Source organism: Cryptotermes secundus, unplaced genomic scaffold (genome assembly GCF_002891405.2).
Source record: "Cryptotermes secundus unplaced genomic scaffold, Csec_1.0 scaffold131, whole genome shotgun sequence".
Classification (NCBI taxonomy): Eukaryota; Metazoa; Arthropoda; class Insecta; order Blattodea; family Kalotermitidae; genus Cryptotermes; species Cryptotermes secundus.
In genome coordinates, this window is record NW_019742552.1 from 1,565,104 (window position 1) to 1,590,032 (window position 24,929).

A 24,929-nucleotide genomic window follows, 5' to 3' on the forward strand; every position below is an offset into this window, starting at 1 on the left:
TGCACTATTCACGCAGTCCCACCCCACACCCTTGTTTTCGCATAAAACCCACGCTCCTCTTGCAGCCCGCGGTCGTATTCTTCCAGGACAGTCACATCAGCAAGTAGAGAAAGTGAGGGTGGGCAGACACATCGAACTTTCCCACGATATCAGAGAAATTCAGGAATGAAAATGACGTTACATACGAGGTTGATGCATTTGTGCATGTCGTACTAAGCAAGGTATAAAAACAGTTCCTTTATGAGGAATTAGTTCGTACCATTGAATATTTGACGCAATAGACAAGGTGTCGCAGAAACCGATGTTGCTATAACCAAGTTTTACTGTAGTTTAGTAGATAGGTGCCAGCATTTTGGAGTAACTTGCTGCTTACCAAACTACAAGCATCACATCCCAGAAGACCATAATGAATTTTTGTAGTTCTTCCATATCTGAAATTATTTATAACCAATATATTAGGTTTGACATCTAGTGCCCTAACTGAGAGGAGAATGATTAATTGAAGACTTTTTGTTTATGTCATTCAGTGAACCAACCATTTTTCAGAGACAGACAGATCCTTAAGATGCTCCCACATATTATACTGTTCTCTAGTAAGCTACCCATTTTATTTCAATGCAGGATTAGTCTTTCATTATTTGGTACTGAAAAGGAATTGACAGTTCTTACTGACTTCTAAAGGATGCAATAAGTGAGAAATTTAGGACGTTATACAAGAACCTTAATTATTTTTACATGTCACCAGGTATTGTTAGTGTAGTGAAATCAAGGAGGTTATGGTGGACCATATAGCTTGGGGACAGAAGACAAGAAATACATGCTGAATTTTTGAGAACTCACTTGTAAAGCAGATACTTATGGGAAATGGATGGAATTGGCTAAGAATCATGTTCAGTAGTAGGATCTGGTATTAGCTGTGTGTTGAACCTTTGGGTTCTACCACCTTTCAGTTAATTATTTAGCACTCTCCTGTAAAAATATGCTTTGTATGAATACATGTCTCCTTCCTCAGGAAGAGACTATTTAAGCAATTTATTTATCTTTATAAATTTCTTGTAAAAGGATAGCAAGAAATCAGCAGATATGTGAAGACTTTCTATCAGTACAAGTAATCACACATTATTCAAAAACTAGGGAATTTAAAAAGTAAGAAGTTTGTACTTACAAGGTGCTAATTTGTGATGATTCATATAGTGTGTATCATAAAATATTACAAAGAATGTAACACACCCTTAGTTTTCATTGTGAGCATACTACCACTAAAATTAAGGCACCTAATGTATTTGAATGTACAGAAATTGCTTGAATTCTGGTCATGTTGATCTCTTTATTATTAAATAACATACATTTGAATTGTTTAAATATTTTATTTTTATTTGGTAGATAATGAAGACATGTATCTGTATATAACCCAAGTAGGGACTTAAACATTAGTTACACTCATAATGTTTTAATTAGTATATAATGTAATGTTATACAAGTATTATTCTAAATTACCTGATAGTTAAAAAATCTTTATTAAATCCTTGTACACCAGTATGCTTTCTCTGCTTGGAATGCAGAAAATGAATGTAGGGATATATATCAATCCAACCTCAGGTTTTATCTCCAAAAGTGCATGACAGCAGCTTGATCTTATTTGGTATTGGGCTTCTACATAAAAAGTGATCATATGAATTCATTTTATCATCCATAATATTATATTTTAGCAACCTGTTGCATTAATGTATCACTTGTAGTCTTCTTCCGACTATAATGTAACAATATCAGTATAGATTAGATGACACTAATCCACATTTAATTCATCAAAATGTTCGTTAAAATGTCATTAAAATATGTGTACACAAATCAACGTGATACACACAACCAAAGGAGCGGCACCCCCACTGGGGCACAGTGTAGCTGCATTACAAAAGATTGGAAGAATAAACATCCTATAATACTAAAATTAATAATAATAATTCAATTCAATTCATGTTTATATCCATGCAAACTTAACAGCACAGAGGCCAATTACAAAGTTGGCACGAGTACATAGAAATACACAAAAGAACTAAAAAGATACAAAATAAGACAGTCTATATAATGGCAATAAATTAATAATAATTCCAAGAAAAATTAAATTTTACTTTAACAGTGAGAAAAATAAAATAAGTACATTTTGAATGGTTATTCCATTATGTGGCGAGAAATAATAATAATAATTCAATTTGATTCAATTCAATTCGTGTTTATTTATGTGCAAACTTAACAGCACAGTGGCCAATTACAAAGTTAGCACGAGTACATAGAAATACACAAAAATTAAAGAGCAAAATAAAAAATATGACAGTCTATACAATATCAATAAATCAGTAACAATTCCAAGAAAAGAAACCAAAAAAAAATAATTTAGCCTTAACAGGCGAGAAAAATAAAATAAGTACATTTTGAATGGTTATTCCATTATGTGATGAGAAAGGACAATACACATACCCACACACATAGAAGTTAATAATAATAACCCAATTAATTCTTATTTATTCGTGTGGCAGCTCAACGTCCTAATTTAAATCAATTCAATTCATGTTTAATTATGTACAACTTAACAGCACAGAGGCCAATTAAAAGGTTAGAATGAGTATATGGAATTACATATAGAATAATAATAATAATAATAATAATGACGTATTTTAAAGAGTACTATTTGACAAAGTGCAGTGGATTCCTTAAAAATGTGTTGTCTGAAGATGGCCTTGTGTGGCTGAAACATGTAGTGCATAAACACAGAATGTGTATATAAATATATATTTTGACATTTTAGTGAGATAGCGTAGTCAGTATAGTGACTGACTACGGGCTGAACAACCAAAAGGTCGGAGTTCAGCACCCGATGGGGTCAAGAATTTTCACTTCTCCATGTCGTCCAGACAGGCTCTGGGGGTCTACCCAACCTATCCAGTGGATACCTGGGGCCTCTTTCCTAAGGGGTAAAATGGCTGGGGCATGAAGCTGACCACTCATCTCCATCGAGTGCAGATGTCAAGAAAATCTGGGTCTGTATATCCACCTACCACCCTCAATATGCCTTCGTGGTGTAGCGCTTAATTATTTAAGTACAGGGACATCTTTACTTTAGTGTCATTTACATCCATACTGAGGTAACTGCATTGTAGTTGGAAGAGGACTACAAGTGATTGGTACATACTATTCAGCCATAAACCCCTGCTTCATGTGAATCTCAAGTCTGTTCCTTGTAGTTGCTTTACACTGAGAATATAGCGTTTAGGAGCCTTCTAAGCCATGTGTATTCTTTGTTCTCAGTCAAAACATGATAAAATTCATCCTACAGAATATAATGCCATAAATTTCACTAAAATTTTTCTGTTGTTAATGTTCTTAGCAGTCATTGATATATATATATATGTTAAAAAAATCATAGTGTGGAATCATCATTGAACAAAATGAGTAATAAGAAATAGGCTTTATTTATGAAAGAAAATCAGGTGCATTTCAAAGAAGCCCAAGAAGAGCTCTGACATGATTAGGTCCACAAGCTAAGTATCACCGGAAGTTGCTCACACAACAGCAAGTCTTCTGAAAGTGCAACCATACATGATAACTGTTGATCAGAGACTCATGAATCATGGTAATTGCATTAAAATTCATTTCTGCAATTGGTTGCTGGAATCCATGCATGATGGAATTGCTAACCCAGAAGTGTTTTATTTAGTGATGAAGCACGGCTGCATTTAAGTTGCTATGTGCACACTCAGAACTGCTGCTGGAGTTGAGAAAATCCACATTAGTTGCATGAACAACCTCTTCATGACCTTCAAGGTTTAGTCTGGTGTACAGTTACATCCAAGAGAGTAATCGAGCCACTCTTTTAATGAAATCGTAAGTTCTCAACATTATGTAAATTTAATATTCAGACACTTTTCCAAGGCCTGGCAGATAAAGGAAAAATTAAAAATGGTTCTCATAAAAGACATGGCTAATCAGTCGATGAAGGTTTAAGCCCATGTGATTTTTACTTGTGGGAAATGCTGGAAAGCACACTTTATCAGAAGTCCATAAATGGCGGAAGAACTGCGGGAAAATATTCAACAAATGAGTTTGAATAAGTTCTGACAAGATATGAAGCTTGCTTTCAGTCAGAGAGGTATCATTATGAACATCTGTTGCCATTAAAGTAAGAACAATCACTTTAACATAACTGGTTGAGAGAAATACTTTTAATTCACTGTTACTGAGAACTTGCAATTTCTTGGCTACTGTTTTAGGTTTATTAGGAAACTTCTGACATCGTATACATAAAATTAGTATGTGGAACAAAACACGAATATGAATTTTGACATTTGATATGGTGAATAGTGTAACACAAGGATAATTCTGTGCTGCTATATACTCTCTTCGTGTGATTTCATATGCACAACATCAGAAAATATATTAATACAAAACTTTTTTCCAATACAAACCTTGCATACATACAATAAATAGATATGTAGTCTACTAATATACTGTAATTCTGATCTTAAAAAGCATGGGTCTGTACTGTAGTCTTTGACAAATGGGTTACATCAGGGATGTTAGGAGACATTATTACACTGAAGTAAAATCGCTTGTAACAATTCTTGTAATAATGGAGTCGGTAAGTGAAGACACCTCCAATTCAGAATCCTTAATTTTATATGCCATTTTAATTAACACTTCATCAGAAAAGTTACACAGCTCCTCAATTGGGCATAAAACTCCTTTAAAGTGAGAAAGTATAATTTCACTTCTATTCTCGCCAGCTTCTTCAATTATGCTTACCAACATGGTCTTATCTGATTCTCCAATTCCAAATTTCATCAGAGACTGGGTTATGTTTCTAGAGATCGACAAGTTATACAAAATCTCCGTGGAAAGTGTTCTTGTAGTCATCCTGTCTTGCATTTTGCTAATGACAGCTTTGTTTGCAGCTATAACAATCTGAAAAGGATGCACTATCAAACAAGGCTTTATAACACAGCAGTGCAAAGTGCCCTTCGTCACCATTTCTCTAATTTCGGCAGCATTCTGTACGTCCTTGAGCAAAAACAGGGAAAGGCTCTTATGACAATCAAAATCTAGTTCTGCCTTGTATATCATTTTTTGGCTACCTGGAAAATTAGTAATCACTCCTTTTCCGATCACGTACTTAACCTCTACACCAACATTGGTCAACATAACCAACTTTTGAGCAATTGACAACACAACCAGAGCAGCCAACAGTCCGGAACTGTTTTCCTACAAAAACTTTTAATCTGTTGGTCCTAATCGTCCTAATTGCAGACGATAATCATAAGTCCTCATTTGTGAAAATCCAGCTGTTGACTTTGTGTAAAATTAAAGGTAAGGTAAAAACCTAAAATTAGGCTCATTTATTTACTACCTGTGTTTGCCGTGCATTTCCAATACCGGTAGTCGGCTGGCAAAACTTGCTTGTGTTGTAACTCGGAGAGGTATATAAGGCGCAGATGGACCTCGGTTGATCGGCTTCTAAGTCGCGTTTTCAATTCCGTTCAACTTGCATATATTTGGAATAGATGCTAGTTCTTTGTCAACTGCATCCTGACTGGAAGCTTCATGCATTCGTCTATGCCTCACTCGCCCATGAAGCTGAGCCCTTCTTAGGAAGCCGCCAATTGTGCAGCTACTCAAGAACTTCCCAGCATTTAATGTAACCCGAAGGTTCATTACCGTCTTCACAAGGGCTCTCCACTAGTCCCTATCCTGAGCCAGATCAACCTAATCCGCACCATCCCATCTGCTCTCTTCAAGATACATTTTAATATCGTCCACCCAACTACATCTTGTTCTTCCCACTGATCTCTTTCTTTCTGGCTTTTCCACCAACATCCTATATGCATTCTTCTTCTCCCCCATTCATGCTACATGTCCTGTCCATCTCATCCTCCTCATCCTCCTTACTTAATCATTCTAATTATGCTTGGAGAAGAGTACAAGTTATGAAATGCTTCATTATGCACTTTTCTCCAACCTCCTGTCACTTCATCTGTCTTAGGTCGAAATATTCTCCTCAACACCCTCAGTCTATGTTCCTCCCGTAATGTCAGAGACCAAATTTCACACCCGCACAGAACCACAGGCAAAATTAGAGTTTTGTGTATTCTAATTTTTATGTTTTAGACAGCAGACAAGAACACAGAAGTTTCTGGACTGAATGGTAGCATACATTACCCGTGTTCAGTCTCCTCTTAATTTCCTCATGAATCAAGCACTGTCTCTGTGGTCTAGTGGTCAGAGATCCTGGCAACAGATCCAGAGGTCGGGGTTCGATTCCCGGCACTACCAGATTTTCTGAAAAGTAGTTGGTTTGGATCGGGGTCAACTCAGCCTCGTGAGGAAAACTAAGGAATATTTCAAGGAAATAGCGGCTCCGGTCTAGAAAACCAATATTAAGGGCCGTGGAGATTTGTTTTTCTGACCACGTGGTACCCTCTATACGTTAAGTTGGCACTAAGTTCTCCGACAAGCGGCGGTCGCTCGGTCGATATAGTTCGCTTGCAGACTAGAACCATGGAGGTTTTTTTATCAGGTTTTGATTTGTTATTGTTGTTCCCAAATATGTGAATTGTGCCACATTTTCAAAACGTCTACCACCTATCTTTATGTCATGATTTTTCCCTGCATTTTGGTGGTGAAACAGTAACATATACTTAGTTCTCTCTGTGTTTACTTCTAGACCAACCCCCTTACTAGCACCAATTCAAGTCTGTGTATTTTTCTTTATGGTATGTATATCATCACCCAGTAGATTCACATCATCGGCATAGACCAGCAACTGATGTGTCCCATTTAATTTCAGTCCCACCTGGTTTCCCTGGAACTTCCTAATGGCATATCCTAAAGCAAAGTTCAAAAGTAGTGGTGATAAAGCATCTCCTTCTTTTAGACCATTCTGGATAGAAAAATTATCAGACAAATGTTTACCTATAATGGCTTTACTATGCATTTCATTTAAACACATTTGAATCAGCCTAACTAGTTCCATGTGTACACAAAACTCTATCAGAATATTGTATAATACTTCAGTTCTAACTGAATCATAGGCTCTCTTGATGTCTACGAATAGCTGATGTACTTTCTCATTGTACTCCTATTTTTTCTGCAGTACTTGATGAATGAAAACGATCTCTTACATCTAAACCCACACTGATGATCCCCAATAATTTCATCTCTATGTGGACTTAACCTTGAGAGTAGAATATTGGATAAAATTTTGTATGAAGTTGATAGCAGTTATATCCCACAATAATTACTAGAGCCATTTTTATCACCCTTCTTGTGAATTGGTACAATAATAGACTCCTTCCACTGATCAGGCAATTTTTCCTTACTCAAGGTAGAATAATTTAGCTTATGGATCTTAGAACATAGTATTTCACTTCCTGCTTGAATCAGCTCTCCCAGAATTTCATCACTACCTGGTGATTTATACCTTTTCAGTTTTGCAATAGCTATTTCAGACTCAAAAGGGCTAGGATCAGGTACTAACAGCTCAGCAGAGTGTACTTCTGTCTTCCTAAGATCACTGACCCTATGTGCATTAAAGTACTGAGAGAAATAGTTCTTCCACCTGTTCAAAATGTTGTGGGAATCTGCAAGCAGATCACCATTCTCATCCTTCACTTCTAGTTTTGTAACCCATGTTGAAGTCATTTATTCCTCTATACAGGTCTCTAATTGTGTTGTTCTTACTGTTTGTTGCAAACTCATTAGTTTTGTCTTTCAGATATTCCCTTTTTCTATTTCTGAAATGCCTACTGGTTTCATGTCTTGTGTTATTCAGATCCTGTAACCATTGCAATTTGGCTTGCTTCCTTTGGTGTAATAATTTCGAGCATCCTTCATCGAACCATGTCTTATGTTTCTTCAGTTCATAATAACCTAGACTCTCTTTGATTGAAATTTTGTTATTCTCTATAATAGATTCCCAAGCACTATTAATATCCTCCTCACTGTCTAAGTTTTTCAAAGCTGCGAACCTATTTGAGATTTCAACACAATACTGCTCTTTACCCTGTACCTCATTTAATTTCTTGAGATTGAACCTCTCCATATGAACTCTTTGCGTTGTTTGTTTGCTCACTGCCAGTCTTTCCCTAACCTTTGTCACCAACCAGGTAGTGGTCAGTATCACAATCTGTTGCCTTGAATGATCGGACATCAAGTATATTTGAATGGCGTCTCCTGTCTATCAAAATATTGTCAATTTGATTGTGTGTCTTCCCATCAGGAGATGTCCAAGTAAATTTACGAATGTTAAATTGTGGGAACATTGTACTTTTGACAATAAAAATTTTGGATGTGACAAAGTTTAGTACTCTAGCTCCATTATCAGTATTAATTTCGTGTAAACTCTCCTTCCCAATTGTTGGTTTGAAAATGTCTTCCCTACCTACTTTGGCATTGAAATCTCCTGACAAAATGTTCATATGGTATTTCGTGAAGTCATCAAATACAGGGAGGATTTTAATCGGTTTGACGAGTTCGCGGTTCCGCGCTTCTCGGCGACCTGTGCGCTACTTGCTGCGGGACGCATGCGAGTTTTGCCGATGACTCAGCGTGCTTGATGGCAGATAACGTTTGGAATGAAGGAAAATACGTGTAATTAACTTTCAGAACTCTACATGGCATTATGTTCATACATGGGAGTTTGTTTATATTTTGTCAGCAGTAGGTAGTAGTTATCAAAGCCATGAGCCATTTGTTTCTAGTTAAGAGTTAATCAGCAGCGTGGCCGAACATTCTTCACGATGCTTTAGAGCAACGTGTACTTCTGTATGATACCTATGTGAAATACGGATCTGCTACAAAGTGTCGGATAAAACTTCAACGTAAATTTCGTTATGAAAGACTTCCCAGCAGACAAACAATTTATAATTTTTATTGAATACACTTAGAACAACGAGGCTCTTAATAGGTAAAGAAAAGAACTTATGGACCGAGTGCTTACTAAAGGAAAGTTAGACGACATTGGGACCAGACTTGAACATACACCTAGAAAGTCATTGAATCGTCTAACTCAGGAGACTGGAGTGTCAAAGCCTAGTTCAGGAACGGCAACGCATTTGCTGAAGCCATCCAGTGAAAGTTGGTGCCTGGTGTGCTGTAAATGCAAGAAGGATTGTTGTACGTGTGTTTTTTAACGAAACAATTAATTTCGAAAGATATTTACGTGTCGAGGGACAGCGTTTTCAACACCACCTGTGATCGGTGAACAAATGTAAGAACTTGACCTCATAGTATTGTGTATGACATCCTAACACTAACAAACTCTACTCTCTTAACTGCTGTTGTGATTCTCTTATGTACGAAAAGAACCTGTTGCTACCTCATGATTTTCATTCCCCTTTCCAGAGAAAAATGTATAGTCTCCTGCTGGTGCGATGCCACCTCCGTCCCATCTGACCTCCTGTACTCCCGCTAAATCTAACTTATATTTTGAGATTTCTTCCGCCACTGCCCTGAGCGAACCTGCCCTATACATACTTCTAATATTCCAAGTACCAAATATATCCGTTTTCTTTTGCTTAGGTCCTTCATCCAAGGAATCCGTCCAGGTTTTTTATGATCTTTCGTAACAAGCTTATTTTTTACGGCAAGGATTTGTTAACCCCACGCCCAACCCCCAATATGTAGGACCACCCCTTGTCTGCTGTCCGCGTCTGCTTATTCAATATACTCCCAGCTACCCTCCATACCTGGAGGGCGTCTCCTCCATCCGCAACCTGAGGACGCGCAATGCCGTGGTGAGAAGGAACCCACCTATCACGGCATACGCCTATGCCTCTGCAAAAATAAGTTTGAAACATGAGGAACCTAACAATCTGGTGTAGCGGTAACGCTCTGTATTTATATTCGCGTGGTGCTCGGTTCGAATTTCGGCCGGAACACCCGTTAACCTGACTGAAATGTTTCGTAGTTTTCATCAGTCGCTCCAGGCAAATGCAAGGGTAATACCTCGGATAGATCGCTACCGATTTTTTCCTAATCCTCCCCAATTCATCTGTAATCCTACCATCCGACGCTATATGTACAAATTGTTGATACTGAAGAAGCGTCATTAAATAACTCGCCAAAAAAATATAGCAAACACGAGGCAACATTGCGAAGAATGCGATCTTCTGGGTTGTAGCGCCGCGTAATTTGGAGAAGGCCCGACATTTCGGCGGAAGATACAACGTCCATCTGCAGGATAGAGGAGCAAACCAAGCACGAATCCAGTGGAAGCAGGCGGAAAACCAAGATGATTGTTCCAAGTGTCTGAGCTGTAAAATTATTTTTTCTAAAAGCACAGTGAATATTGAAACGTGTTGATCCAAATCACGGTGAAAGTAAGTATTCGATTTTGTCCAGATTTTGTTGGCTGTCGCTAATTATTGTTACGTCCCTTGCTAATGACAGTTTGTAAAGAGTAGGATGTTCTAGGTTTCAATGCTGTGTAGTTCTATGGAATTCTTCTTCTACCGAACTATGCTACAACCTTTGAACTGTGTAAGACTAATTTTACTGTTCGCCCTGTAGTATTCAAGATGGTAGAATAGCCCACCCCATTATCACCCATCGTCGTGTTTTATGTAATTTTCTATCATACTGATTTACTTCGATAATGGATAATATGTCCTTAAACGAGAAGTTATTGAAATAAAACCAAATTATCGCCAACGTCGTTTCATCACAAGATTAGTGAAATGGAGCGACATGATCCTCAGTCTCTGTCTGGAGTGATTTTGATGTATGAACTATTAGATTTATATTAAGAATCTTATGCCTCTCGCTGCTTTTGTCTTTGCCCATTGTTAGCCGGCCTACTTAAGAAATACTGATATAAAAATGCATAGCAAATACAGGAATTTATAACTTTTGCTTTTATTTGTTATTTTGCGAAGCATCAGTGTATAACGTCGATGAGAAGATAACTAATTATTATGGAGCAGTAGATAGAATGAGATTTGGGAGGGGAAACCGTAGTACTTGGAGGAAATTTTCCCGAATGCCACTCTGTTTTACCAAATATCCCACGTGGCTTGATCTGTGATCAAACCCGGACCATCGGGGTGAGAAAACGGCGACTAACCGCCAGAGCTATGAAAGGGCCATAGGAGTTTATATCCAAGAGTTACCACGAACAAAGAAGCAGTATTAAGTAACTTATTCATAATGCTCCTTTTAAGTTCACAGGCTCCTGTTATGCCCATGCAAAGTGTAAATTCTAGAAAATGTTGAAATTTTAGACGCCGTTAGAATATTCTTTTTCTTTCTATAGAGAAAGAAGGTCTAGAGCGGTACAATATGAACAGGAACCACCGCTCTATACAAAATGTTGCTGTTTTTACTCTTTGTTTTAAGCTCATTAATTTTACCTCCCAAATATTATTTCCTTTCGATTCCTGACAGGCTTGTTTCAAATCTTACAGACGTATCTGGAGGTGGGCAAAGTTTTCAGTAAATGGGCCGTATTGAAGGATGCGAAGCTTTTTACTAGCCAGTTTGAAATGTTGGTCCTCGGCGCAAAAGACAAAACAAAACAACCCTAACTTTATGTGCAGTGCCATGTCTGAGCCCAGCGAACACAGGGAGTCTGTTGCTACATTATCGCTTTCCCACCCTTGCTGGCAAAAGGCGCCATACCATTTTATATCACAATGTGGGAATATTTATCTCTTGGCAAATGCAGGTTTTTATGTTGGATTTTGCTCTCCTACATTAATTACTACTTACTTCTTGTAAGCGAAACCAGTGTCTCTGGGAAGCTAGTGTACTGGGACACGCTGTTTGGAAGCCCTAATGTGTGTCAGCAGATCATTATGTTTTTCGAAGCTGGAATTCAAAATTGTATCGATATGCCATGGGTAATACAGAAAATTAAACATTTAGGATTCGTACTTCTCTCTAGGTGCCGCTGATAAAAGAAAATCAACTGTAATACTCCCTGATTTCTGAGCATGTTGCACAGACAATTGCCTTATAATGTTGAAAAGGAGCTGATAATATAAGTGCTGTGTACCTTAACATTCCGTGTTATGTTGCCGCATCTACAGAGTTTGTAAGTTCTACTGACCTGGAAGAAAAGGAGTTAGGTTAAGGGGGTCACAGGGTGTGACAGCAAGACACTGTCCTCCAGGGATGACCATTGCAGCGCTCTATTCATGATTTATCTATACCAAATGAAAATCAACAAAAGGAGGCAAGACCTAAACTCTATTTGATAGAATTATCGGCTGAAAATCTGAACGCCTATGCTGATTATTCATAATTGTCAACACAGTAAGCTAGAAAATTCATACTTAAACCAGTATAGCCTGGATTCTGTAGTGGTCGTTCTTCCATACCATGTGTAATGTGTTATACCGCTATGATTTGTTCTTTGTAAAATATATAATGGAATTTTCTCCACAACAGATGAAACGGCTGTTTTGCCACGACTCAGTCGGCTTTGGCCTCATTTATGAGAACGGAACGAAACACGTAAAAGACAGTCTTAACTTACTGGTAGTAAAATCCTAACGTCTCTGTACTCAAGTCGTGTGAAGGCATCCTACAATTTGCCAGACGAAACATGTGAAACAATTTCGCCAGGCATTTGCATTCGTCACTCTCCACAGCTGCATGTTAATACCTGTGGCAAATTATGTACGTAGTACGAAATGAATTGACACAGAAAGGTCCCGGTTTCGATTTTCGGCCCGAAGGTCAACTATCCTGAGTTTTCTCGTCGTTCCCCTCACTTTCTCGAAGCAAATTATAAGTTAGACCACGACCACTTCCTAACCCATCACAACCATGCTAACTTTCGACAAAATATAGTCCGTGAAGTTGGAAAAGCGTCTTTAAACCAAGAACCAGCTAACAAATAAACCATGCTTAGACATTCTGAAGGTTAAAAAAAAAATGTAATCTCAAGTCCTGCGCAAGTTTTCAAAGTTTCTGAATATCATCCCAGTTTGCAATATAATATATTATTAACCGGACTTCTACTGAATCTTAATCATCTGTTTAGCATGCGTATTGTTTGACGACTTCTAGAAAGTAACGAACACTTTGTGGGACGTACGTTAGCGTGAGGACAGGTGCATTGACTGTGGTTGCCACGTATCAGAGCTTTCTTTGAACTAAAAGAAATGATATAATTGAATAGAATGATACAAGACCTTTGTGAGAGATCTGCAAATGTGAATCTATGGCATCATATATAACCGGAGATCAGCCCGCCGCAAAGCCTCTACCTACACGCAGAACAACACAAACACGGAAAAAACGTATGGAATACAATCATGCATGCCTTGAGTGTGATTCGAACCCACGATCCCAGCGTTCGAGCAAGCGAAGACAGTCCGTGCCTTAAACAGCGCGGGCCACTGTGATAGGCTAGCAAAACCGAAGCAAAATAGGCTCTTCAAAAGGAACCGAGGTGAAACGAGTAGATGACAATAATGTTTCTTATGTATTTTATTCACTTTCACTTTGATATAGTTAACACCGATATCTCTGTGCGTTATTATTATAATAGCAGTACTAACTCAATAATAATAATAATAATGTCTTATAAATTTACGATAGCTCAGTTGGTATAGTGACAAGGCTTCTGCTAGAGTGAAAAGGGGTCGGGATTTGATTCCCGAGAAGGAAAATTTTTTCTTTCCGTCGACATGTTCGGACCGATTCTGAGTCCTACCAAGCCTCGTACCCAAAGCATACCGTGGGCTTTTCCCCCGGCGGTAAATGGCCTGAGACGTAAAGCTGATCATTTACTTCCATCTAGTATAGAGCTCAAGAATTAGTGGCGCTCTACCGTCACCCCCCATACATCTTTATGGTTTACTCGTATGTATTATTAAGCACAGGGACAACTGTAACTGTATCTTTACCCTGCCAATGAACAGTTGCTATCCAAAAGGGGTTGTATTGTCATCCTCACATCTATAATTTCTTACGTACATTGCAACTGTCGTAGACTACATTTCTATGCTGAAGCAGACATATTAGGACTGCATGGTGTGAATGTATTATTTGAAATAAAATTTCATTATTAGCTTAATTTTATGTGCTGCTTGTCGTCATTTAATTCTTTTTCATTTAAAGAAATAGATTGGTTTTTAAAGAAACGAATTGAGCTGCCCGCTCTCAGAATTTTCCTAGGTCACTACTGTAATTTATAGTGGATGATAGAAGTTGAAGTAGTAAGGCGACTGAATGCCTTACAGTTTGGTTAAAATTTGTAAGTGTAAACAGGAACTTGGGATTTGCACTGGATGTGTGTTGACCTCTTGAACGTGTTTCCCTGGCAGATCTTGTAACCCGTCTCAGTGTGAAGGCCATCAGCATCACATTCTGACACTGGAACGCTGATAGTGACCCAGAACAACGTTTGTCCAGTCAGTTGTGGTTCGTTAACACAACAATTTCACCTTGTAGCTCGTTCAGCAAGTAGCAGTTTAGGTTCCAATACACCGACTTCATATTCTGCCACTCGTAACATCGAATGTTTGCATCATCCAAGCAATGTTTCTTGTGAATAAATTGTATTGAATGTAAGTTAAAACCAGATGGTTAAATACCAGTCTTCTTTCTTAGTCGATCACTGAGTGAGTTAATACTCGTATATGCGAGAAATACCAGTTCCAGTAGTGACCGGGTTACCCAATGTCCTGATTGAGGAGGAGTGCTCAGTCAGCCCAAGCGAATGCTGAGATAGTATGTTGAAATAGGCAATGACTTTCTTCTTCTGAATATTTTCCTATTTTCTTTCATGACCATTTCTCCATCAACTTCATATAATACCTGTAGTTGCAATAGTTTCGCGAAATACCCTAAGAACGAAATAATAAAACGCTTATGTTTATATTTCATAATTAACAATAATTTGATCCGAAGTCCCTGTGAAATATTTTAATTACAATTTAACCTAGCATTAAGGTATTGGTCTACCATCAAAAGCACGTAAAAGTTCTAAAATGTTGAGGAGAAACGCACAGATATGTCAGCTGTGAGAAGCAATAGACCTGTATTAGCCCCGTTTACCATCACGAAGAAAGAGACGGGTACAGCCGTTTCTCCTTCATCGCAAGGCTCATGGACACGCCAACAGTTGCTCCGTCCTTGTGGAACACTTTGGATTCCCTGTCCTAGACAGTGGCCGCGTCCGTAACAGGGAAACTCGCCTGTCTTACCTCTACGTGCAATGATTACATAGTTCTTACTGCCGGTCCACTTGCGTGTCTATTGAAGCGCAGAGAATGTCACCATCGTTCTTAAGAAATGTCTTAAACGTCAATGCTTATGTTCGAGCGGCCCGTTTTACGCCCCCCTCCATTTAAATGAAAGTTAATTGTTGCTGAGATTTTGTTCATATCATGATCATTAATTTGCTTTAGTCTAGAGACGTTAAACAACCTTGCAAGTAAAACTGGTTTAAGAGTTAAGACACTAACGGGTGTTGTCAGTACAGTGTCTAGAAATTTTGTTTTTTTAATTGTGACGAAGTATATGTATCTATTTTTGACTACGGGGTCACGGAATTGTATCTGCCTGGGGAAGCATTTAAGCTTGTTCCGGTCTTGCCGAAAGTATTATTTCAAATATGTTTATGGTATTTTTTTTAGAAAATCAGTATTTTTATCTTTTCTATGGCTAGTTTGTGCTTGAGAATATACAAATTGTTAAAGAAAATATTATAACCTTTAAGGGGACCAAGTACACATTTAAGTGAGTAAGAAAGTCCCAAAGTCTTCTCAGGTTGCTATATCTTTACCGGTCGTTGCCTGGTGACGGATTCCAACAATTTATTTTGCTTCCATGCTCATGTTTCTACTAGGTGGCGACTCTCTCACAGCTAACTCATTGCTCCAACTCTTGATTCTCAATTAACTCTATACTTATCCTGAGTGTAACATCTCGGCACGGACCACTAAGACAACACCATTCCTCTGTTGTTTCTCATAGGCCGCTACCTAGCAACAGCCGCTGTACAGTCGCCTGTCTCACAGTCACCGCCTAGCAACGGGTCTACATGCCACAATATGTCCAGAAACTAGTGCCTTCTGAGATATGGGCAATGTTCATGTGATCTCAATATCAGATGCTGTAGGTGGTGTCCATGCATTTCAACACAACTTTAGCTCTTCATCGCACAGAGGTGCGTACTCTGTCGAAAATTCCTGGTTTCACTCGAATCTACTGGCAGACATTCTCTGCTCGCTGCTATAATACCCTTAAGTCACTGATCGGCCCTAAATACACCAAAGTCTTCTGGTGTTCCCACAGCAAATATTCCAGAGGATTAAGGTCAGGAGATCGTCCTGTCCAGTTGACTGGGCCTCCGCGCCCTATCCGCTGTTCACCGAAAGTGTGGTTCATTTGTCTGACAGTGCGGAGAAAATGAGGTGGTAACCCATCATGAAGACAACCTGTTGTTGAAGTAAAAATTATATTACGACGGACGGACAGTTGATCAGCCTGTCTTGGTGTCAAGCCCCCATCTGGAGCCCATGACCAGATATTTCTGACTGTCAGAGAGATGCGGGTTTGTTGATGTGGGGTACGCTCTCTGACGAGAGGACGGGTCTGTCCTTTACAGTTGCTGCTGGTCCTCGTCAGCACAATCACTCTCGGGTCAGAGTTCCGCGGGACTCATGGCCATATTTCACACTCTCGGATTCGAGAGTCCTCAAACTTGGAGGTCCATGTCCCCATATTACTCGGGAACAGGGTGACCCAGTTATATCGCCAGGCACTACGTTCCCTTTTCGTCATCTCCTACAACTCTCAGGGCTACGGTGGAGGTATTCGAACCCGCCTCTGCAAGGGCGACTACCTCATTGCACTCAACATGTTGTTGGCCTTTCGGTTAAATTTCTACTGGCTGTTATGCCGTGGAGCAGGGGGGCGTGGAGGTAGCCCTCCCGCTGCCGCCACTGTTATGCCCTAGCGGCGCAGGGGGGGCGTGGAGTCAGCCTCCTCTGCTACCACCGTAACACTGCAAGTAGGGGGCGTGGAGTTATCCCTCCTCGCCTCCACTGGTTAGGTCGTAAACTGGTACTACTGGTAACGTCGTGCCGTCGGGGGTGTGCAGGTACCCCTCCTTGCCTCCACTGGTTATGCTGTAAGGCGTTAACGCAATCATCCTAGCTTACCCTTAGCTAGGATTCTCCTATGTCGGAGTTTCCTTCTGTCATACAAGCTGCCACCATCTATTTTCTGTTCTTTCAATGGTGGGGACTACTCCCTGGCATGTAGTCATACCCCTTCTTGACCACTCCTCCCTTAGTTTACAGGTAGCGTCTAAATACTTATTAACACACTTTATCATTATATCTTAAAAAGGGTGTTGCTGTCGAGGCTACCGTACTCTGCCTGTGTGGCAGGAGCCTATCCCTGTCTATTCTTATCTTCGTCTTCGGCTGCCATTGCGGCCTGTGTCAGTTCTGCCCTCGCTCGTCAGGATTGCTCGGGATCGGATGTGGGAAATGGATTCTAGATACGAATTACACTCCCGGTACATCCTATCCTATCTATTCTAGCTGTCTATTTACATTAATATATATACACGATTTACATTATTTACAGGTTACAAAGACTGTCCTTCCGTCTTGACTACATATTCTGTTTCTTCAAGTTCTCCCCCTTCAGGGGTGGAGGCCTTGAGCCTCTCTCTCTCTCTCTATCAGACTTGCTAACGAGGACATGCAAGTCCCCCTCGAGAACACATAATTTCCCTGTACATTTCTTATTCCACATGATATATGATTACCTATCTATCGTACGGTCTCCTCGACATAATCTACCCTGAGTTATGTTTATATCTCAATTCCCATATACTATCTTACTACAACACACTATATGTAACCTTGACACCGACATATAAGTCACTCATTGCCTGACTAATATCCTAGGCTTCTACACTTTCCTGGTATCCTACCCTACGGGCTCACTGGGTACACTGGAGATCGCACATTGAAACACAGTTATCACCAATACTATGAAACAACGATATTATCACTCGGCATGGCTAATATGCGTAAACAAACCCACCTGTAGTACAAGATGCCGGCTGACGTCCAGCGCTCGTCAGACCCATGTTGAAGAGCGCCTTCGGCTGACAACTGAATATTCTGTTAGAACATGATCCCAAGTCCCCCGAAATTCCCTAATTTATGGTTTTATTTCGCTGATTCAGCCTTGACGTAAGAGGGTGGGTGACTTCCCCTCAGTGTCCTCAATCCTCATAATAACCTCCTCATTGGCTCTCATGGGTGGTTGGGGGCGGACCCCTTGCGTCTGATTGCTGTGTCTGCCGCAATATTACGATATTCCAGTGGCCCAGTGAGACAAGCGCTGGCTGGTGCTCTTACGTATGAATGCTGATCCCACGCATTCTTAGCCTACTTGCCAGTCCTGGTGTTACAATTTACTGTAATAGCTGCGAAACTCTTTTCGCAAGTCTCTGGCTTTTTTGGGTAATACCATCCTCTTTCTAATCTCAAATTTGGGGCATAACACTGGCCTTCGCCAGCGCAGTCATTCCTGCCTTCAGTCTCATATAGATCTGTGACCAAGATTTGTATTTTCTTCTACACGTGTGTTTCGAAATAGGGCCTCCTCTTCGACTGGGAAGGGGTCGATCTTTCTGTGTAGTTGCTACGTTTGTTGCCCCGTAGTTTCAGCACGAGTACATCCGCGCTGTCACGGCGTCCAGGTCACTACGGACTCTGTGCATTCTTTGTCATTGCACTATACTAAGTAATATTTATATAAGGTATACGGAGGGTTTCAGTCAGTGCAGTTTTGTGCAGCAGGTTATGCCTTAACTTGTGCAACTATTGTGAAACTGCAGTTAGTGAGCTAAATGGTCGTAGACCTGAACGCCTCCACGTTTAAGCCTCTTATACTTCCTATGCATGGCGTCTCCTTGTCCAATACAATGTACATTTTCATTTACATGGCTTAGGATTACTTGGTAGCGTAGTTGGTTGAGGTACTATTTTACAAGCCGGAAGGTCGCGGGTTCAAGTCCCGATGAGGTCATTGCATTTTTCCCAATTGATCTAATCCTTCCAACCGCACTATGGCCCGGGGATCGACTCAGCCTCTAATAGAAATGAGTACCAGGAATATTATTGAAATATTCTTGGGGGTTAAGGGCGGCCGGCGCGTAGGGCAGACACCCTTGCCGCCATCTATGAGCCGATTATCTAGAAAATATTGGAACCTCAACATCCCACAACCCTATGAGCTTCCACGGCCTGTTACAAGGATACCTTTATTTATTTATTTATTTACTTTTTTTTTAAGGATTACTTTAGGATTACACGTAAGGAATTTTGAAAGCCATTTGCAGTTCGCGGTCCGGTGTGCACCTGTCAAGATTTCCAGCAGCGCGTAGTATTCCGCTCTGCAGGCGCTGCAATTTCAAGGGATGAGCGTCCGCCATATACTCCCAAGTGGGACAGGCATAAGTCAAACTGACCTAATCAATCTTTGTAACGCGTAAGTTTAATATTTGTATTTAAACGCCAACTTCTGCATAGAGAATAGGTCGCTGCCTACGTTCGCGAGGCCTTGGCTGCAGTCCTCCCTATGTAGTGTCTCCATGCAATCATCCTGCCGCAGGTGACGCCAAGACACGTCACATTATTAACAAAGGAATGTCTCGTCTGTTTAGTTGCAGTGCGTCGTTAGGGACTCTAAATCTTCTGGAGAAATGGATCTTCTAAGTTTTCCTTTCATTGGTCTTTATGTTTCAGAGTCACACGACGAATTCCTGCATTGAGGCCGCACTGCAGTTTTCAGAGAGTACGACGTTCGTGTTTCTGTGTCGCGTAAATACAGGTATCGTCAGAGAACAGCAAGATCAGTTCCAGATTCCACGGAAGCATCATTTATATATAGACTGTACAACACTTGGGCAAGGATGGAATTTTGAGGCACCTCTGCCACTATTTTTCTTCACGTAGGAAATTCGCCTTCAACCAAGACTTTAAAATTCCTGTGTGTTAGGAAGGAAGAAGTTAACTTTTTTTTTTAATTATAATTCTGACAATTTACATAGTAGGCCAGAGTGCAATGTTGTGTCGAAGGCTTTCTCGGTATCCAAGAAGACAGCAGCCATCAACATATTATTGTCGAAATTTAAGACGTCTTGAACCTCCAGCCTCATGAATTGAAGTGTCGTATTGTGATCTGCTCGAAAGCTGAACTGACTTGCATTTATTAAAGAGGTTTCCTCCTGATGAAGAGACCCTTACGTCCTCGGGTCGGACCCAGTAGAAAACACCGTTCCCAGCAGTTCCTCCATTGTCGCGTCACGTATTCGTTGCAGCGGAAGCGTGACTACTGAGCCGTTGCCTCGCAAACGATCAGGTATATTTACGTGCATACCCATCCGTTACCTAGCAACGGCTGTCTCAGTCGTCCTATCACAATATTAAGCAAAGAATTTTACATTAATATATATGCATTACCCTCTGAGTTAGCTTGAACCTGCTCGTAACTCTCCATTTTCCTTAATTTCTTATGGAAAATTAGCTCTTTATTTGCGGGTTTCTTGATCTATGCGATGTTTTTCAGGAACAAATCCACCACATAAACTGAGAAAGGACTTGATATTGTATCGTCACCTTAACACTCCTGGAATGAAACCAATGTATGGAGTTGAATTCTCTATTCAGTCCGATTCTTGCACACAAGGAATAGTAAGCACTACAAAGCACACTGTAATTTCACTTGACATCAATTCCACCAGAATTTTAGATGTTTATATAAAACAATCTAATGATACATTACGCAGTTCGTGTAATATTTAGGGCTATACCAAATGACTTGGGGACACGCGGTATCGTAGTTGGTTGAGGCACTATGCTACAAGCCGAAAGGTCGCGGGATCGAATCCCGATGAGGTAATTGGATTTTTCTTCAACTTACCTAATCCTTCCAGCCTCACTATGGCCCTGGGGTCGACTCAGCCTCTAACAGAAATGAGTACCAGGAATATTCTTGGAATGTTCTCGGGGGTAAAGGGCGGTCGGAGCGTAGGGCTGACAACCTTACCGCCCTCTATGAGCCGATTGTCTGAAAAATGTGGGAACATCAACATCTCACAACTCTATGGGCCTCCAAGGCCTGTTACAGGGATACCTTTACTTTTTACTTACTTTTAGACCAAATGAATTGCTAGATAAACAGACAATTGCTTTTCAGTCACTTGCTACAGGCTGGACGGCCAGAGTTCAATCCCCGGCAGCTGCAATGAATTTTTCTTCGTCACCACATCCATGCCGGATCTAAGGTCCATCGAGTCCCTTGTTCAGTGGATGAAAGTATCTCTTTCCCATAGAGTAAATTTGCCGGAGCCTAAAGCTCAGCAGTTACCTTCGTATATTTCCCCGGCTTCACATCCCCATAGATCTTCGTGTTGTAGAACTTGGATACAGAGACAATTTCACCTTGCCTTCACAACAAGGAACTGTAAAGTGTGTAGTTTTAGCAGCATTATTAAGGCGAATAAGTAACAAGCATAAGCTTGAAAAATACAGCGCACGAGAAGGAAAGAAGAAAATCGGCCACATTTTTAGTTGAAAACCATGAGAAAAGCTACAGCTTGGAATATCTGAAAGTGGGTGGAGGTATTGAGTCTTAGTTGAATTGCGTGTAAAATGAATTCAACTTGCTCAGAATAGTCCTAAAAGCAGTTTTCCGTGAACACGGTAATGAGTCTTGCGATTCAACAAAGGCAAGGATTTTATGACCATCTGACCGGGCAGAACTTGCAATTGCAAGAGCAAGTATCTGTGACATATAGTCCGTTAGTTGGTTGCTTAGCTCATAATTAACATGTAACGAGCAGATTATTAATTCAGCAAATAATGTTGTAAGTGTGAATAGCTGTATGGGATTATGTTTCCTCCTGGTTATGCTCACTATGAACAATACGGCTGAAGCGTGAAGTTGGCTGCTGACCTCCATCTAGTACCGAGGTTAATGTGTCGATCTTTACCTCCACTCTTCCATCCGTTTCATGGCCCTGTGGTCAAAGCGCAGGGACACATTTACTTTATTTACGAAGACAGTAGGCATTGCGTACATTCCCGAAATATTTTAGGAATATAGGACTGTGGTACCCCCCAAACCACATCAACCCGGACCGGTATTGAACGTATAACCTAGTACAATGAATGATTTCAGCGATTACTCAAATCTTTAACCTCCAAAGCAGATGGTCTAGTTGTGGTTCATGGTCAGTATCGAGTTATTTGATATGAGAATAGAAGCTGAGACATATGTTTTTAAAACATTCTCTGCATTTTGGAATACATAATTTGAACACTATAAAAGCCTAAAGGTAGCTGGGTTGTCCAAAATATGCCCCGTACAGAAAGTTTTGGAAGGACTGGTTGCCAAGTGGCACTGTAGTCTCGACTCTTGCCAAGTCTTCTCGAGAGGTCAGCCATCTCAATATGGAGTTATTAGCAGATGTTTTGGAGGCTGTTTCCGTCTCCATCGTGAACCCTTGACGATTAAGTTATTGCGGTTAGGTACTTGTGATTAAGTATATTTCTAAAATTCTCCGTTAATGTATGCTGCTTCTGATACATTCTCTAGTAAAACGTTCAGTGTACACTTCCCTTCTAATAAGATTAAAATACGTTTATATATTAAAATATGTTGTGAAACTCCTTTAAGTATTGAAGATCAAGCTAGATCTAAATGTATAAACTTTCCAGGTATTTTGTGTGGATGTGGAAGGAGGTCGTTTTTGATTTGTGGAAGGATTGTAAGTACATGTGTTTCAAAACAAGAAACTCAGGAGAAGTATTTGAGCCTAAAGGAAATTAAATCAGTCGGAATTTAGGATATTTCATAACGAGGAATTTAACTCTTTTCATATGAGCCTTCCAACATTGTTAGAGTACTGAAATCAAGGGTGTTATTTTGGGCAGGGCATGTAGATCGAATGGGAAGATACAAAATATGTACAGAATTTGATTTAGGAACTCTCTCGGAAGGCGGATACTTTTGACTCTTAGAAACAGAGGAAGGGCAATATTAAAATATATCTTTAGAAAAGATAGCGTATTTCCGTTCGGTTTTGTCTCCTAATTCGACAGTATTAAAAAAAACAAACTAAGGGTGATCCAGCAACATGTGTGTGCAAATTAGACTGGATTCTCTGAATTTGATGCAAGTGTTTTATTTTGTACATATTTGCCAGTCCTTTGAGCTAGAAGGTGTCGACGCGCAGGTCATCACGTTCTGACGTCACGTTGTGTCAGGACTATATAATGGCCCGAAGAGGCGGCTCCTCCGGTGTGAGGTAAACCAAGTGCTGTGTGTAGCGGAGTGCAACTGAGCAGTCTGCTTCTGGGGACGACGGCGGTTGAAACCAACTCAGAATCGGTTCGAATCAGAACAGGTAAGAAGAACATAGCAAAAAGAGAAGGGAATTCGAAGATTATAACGAACGCTGTTAGCACTTGCAGTGTTGTTAATACGTGTTGCCTCGGGGTGTAAGGCTCCACCTTCGGTTCAAATTCCACTCAGGGTATGGATTTGTGCCCGCTTGTTTCGTTTTTGTTGTTCTGTGTAGATAGAAGCCTTACGATGACCGATCCCCATCAGGGAAGTTCTACCAAATGTGTGCAAGATTTCGTGTCTAAGATGTTCTGAGATCGACAGGCCAGACGACCTAATTCATTAAAGCTGTAGAAGTATATGAAATACAACATCTAGTTAACTACGTGAACAAGAATCCTGACTGAGAAGGTAACAGTCGCGCAGATAGTCAAAACCGTGTACGGATCTCATGGGTTCTTCGCTGTTTTCACAAAGGCCTGCCATTTGTCCTTATTCTTAGTCATATGATTCCAATGTCTGCTCCCATATAGGCTACTGATTGAGATTAATTTTGATATTATCCTCTCATTTACTCATAAGTCTCCGTTAAGTGTCTCATTCTTTTAGATTTACCGTCTAAAATTCTGTGTACATCCCATATGTCCCCCATCCGTGTTACATACTTAGCCCGCCTCAAATTTGTTCCCTTTGTCGTGTTGTTTATGAATTCTGGTTATTGGTAGCGCTTGAATGTTGCCGCCCTAAATTATACAATCGTGGTAGGACGAAGCCATGCTATTTCTCTCATAAATACTGATCCCTGTGCTTAACTAATTAAGCACTACACCATGAAGGCGTATGGCGAAGTGGATGGATACCCCCACGTATTCTTGACCTCGGCGCTAGTTGGAGGTGAGTGGTCAGCTTCACACCCTGGTCGCTTTACCCCCGGGAAAGAGCCTCTGGTACCTATTGTATAGAAGGTTGGGTGAACCCCAGACGGTTGGCGAAGTGAAAATTCTTGACCATACCGGGACTGGAATTCCGGCCCCTCGATCGTCCAGCCCGTAGCCAGTCTCTATACCTACTACGCTATCATGGCTCCTGATCTCGACAGAGGACGTAATCTTTTACCTGGCATTATCTCCAGAATTTTAAAAGACTAATTGAATTTTGTTATAAATAAAGAAAAGTACGTCACATTTCAGCTCTTTGAATATTTTGTCATATTGTAGATTATTTTTCTTTCCATACATTACAGTTTTGTGTTACTCAAATGTACCGCACTTCTGAACTCTTCTGAATATCCGAAGTCTTAATGTTGTTAAGTTCATAAACCGATTTTCTTACGAAATACACATAGTCGTGAAAAAGCCCTAATTCAGGCCTATAGGTTTTTGCGCGTTTAGAAAAATGTCACAGCTCATCGCCTTCGCCGTGTTTGTCCTTCCATCAACTCTATAAATTCTATGATGTATGGAATCTTGTAATATCAATATTTGTTCTTGTTACAAAATAGACAATCCAGTATTACACCAAAGCATATAAATTGTTTAAATGAATAAAAA

At 40.2% G+C, this 24,929-nt stretch overlaps 3 protein-coding genes across 3 annotated transcripts in view; 2 read left to right on the forward strand and 1 right to left on the reverse strand.

Moving 5' to 3' along the window:
* Positions 1-23,312, forward strand: part of LOC111873291 (regulatory-associated protein of mTOR) — a 121,620-nt gene extending 98,308 nt beyond the window's left edge. Inside the window, exons 26-27 of the mRNA XM_033755032.1 lie at positions 19,776-20,391; positions 23,240-23,312. The gene's annotated coding sequence lies outside the window, so the exon portion shown is untranslated. The remainder of the gene's footprint in view (positions 1-19,775; positions 20,392-23,239) is intronic.
* LOC111873293 (EKC/KEOPS complex subunit Tprkb) lies at positions 2,547-5,352 on the reverse strand. The gene has a single exon (XM_023867888.2). The coding sequence runs from the start codon at positions 5,191-5,193 to the stop codon at positions 4,585-4,587; it is 609 nt and encodes a 202-aa protein (XP_023723656.1). The 5' UTR covers positions 5,194-5,352; the 3' UTR covers positions 2,547-4,584.
* A 4-nt stretch (positions 23,313-23,316) lies between the features above and the next one.
* The window catches only part of LOC111873292 (uncharacterized ENTR1 family protein), a 56,062-nt gene continuing 54,449 nt past the window's right edge, over positions 23,317-24,929 (forward strand). The window contains exon 1 of the mRNA XM_023867887.2: positions 23,317-23,440. The gene's annotated coding sequence lies outside the window, so the exon portion shown is untranslated. The remainder of the gene's footprint in view (positions 23,441-24,929) is intronic.

What these genes read in the sequence shown, in the direction of transcription:
- LOC111873293 (XM_023867888.2), bottom strand. Translation starts at nt 5,193, where the DNA reads ATGTTGACCAATGTTGGTGTAGAGGTTAAGTACGTGATCGGAAAAGGA.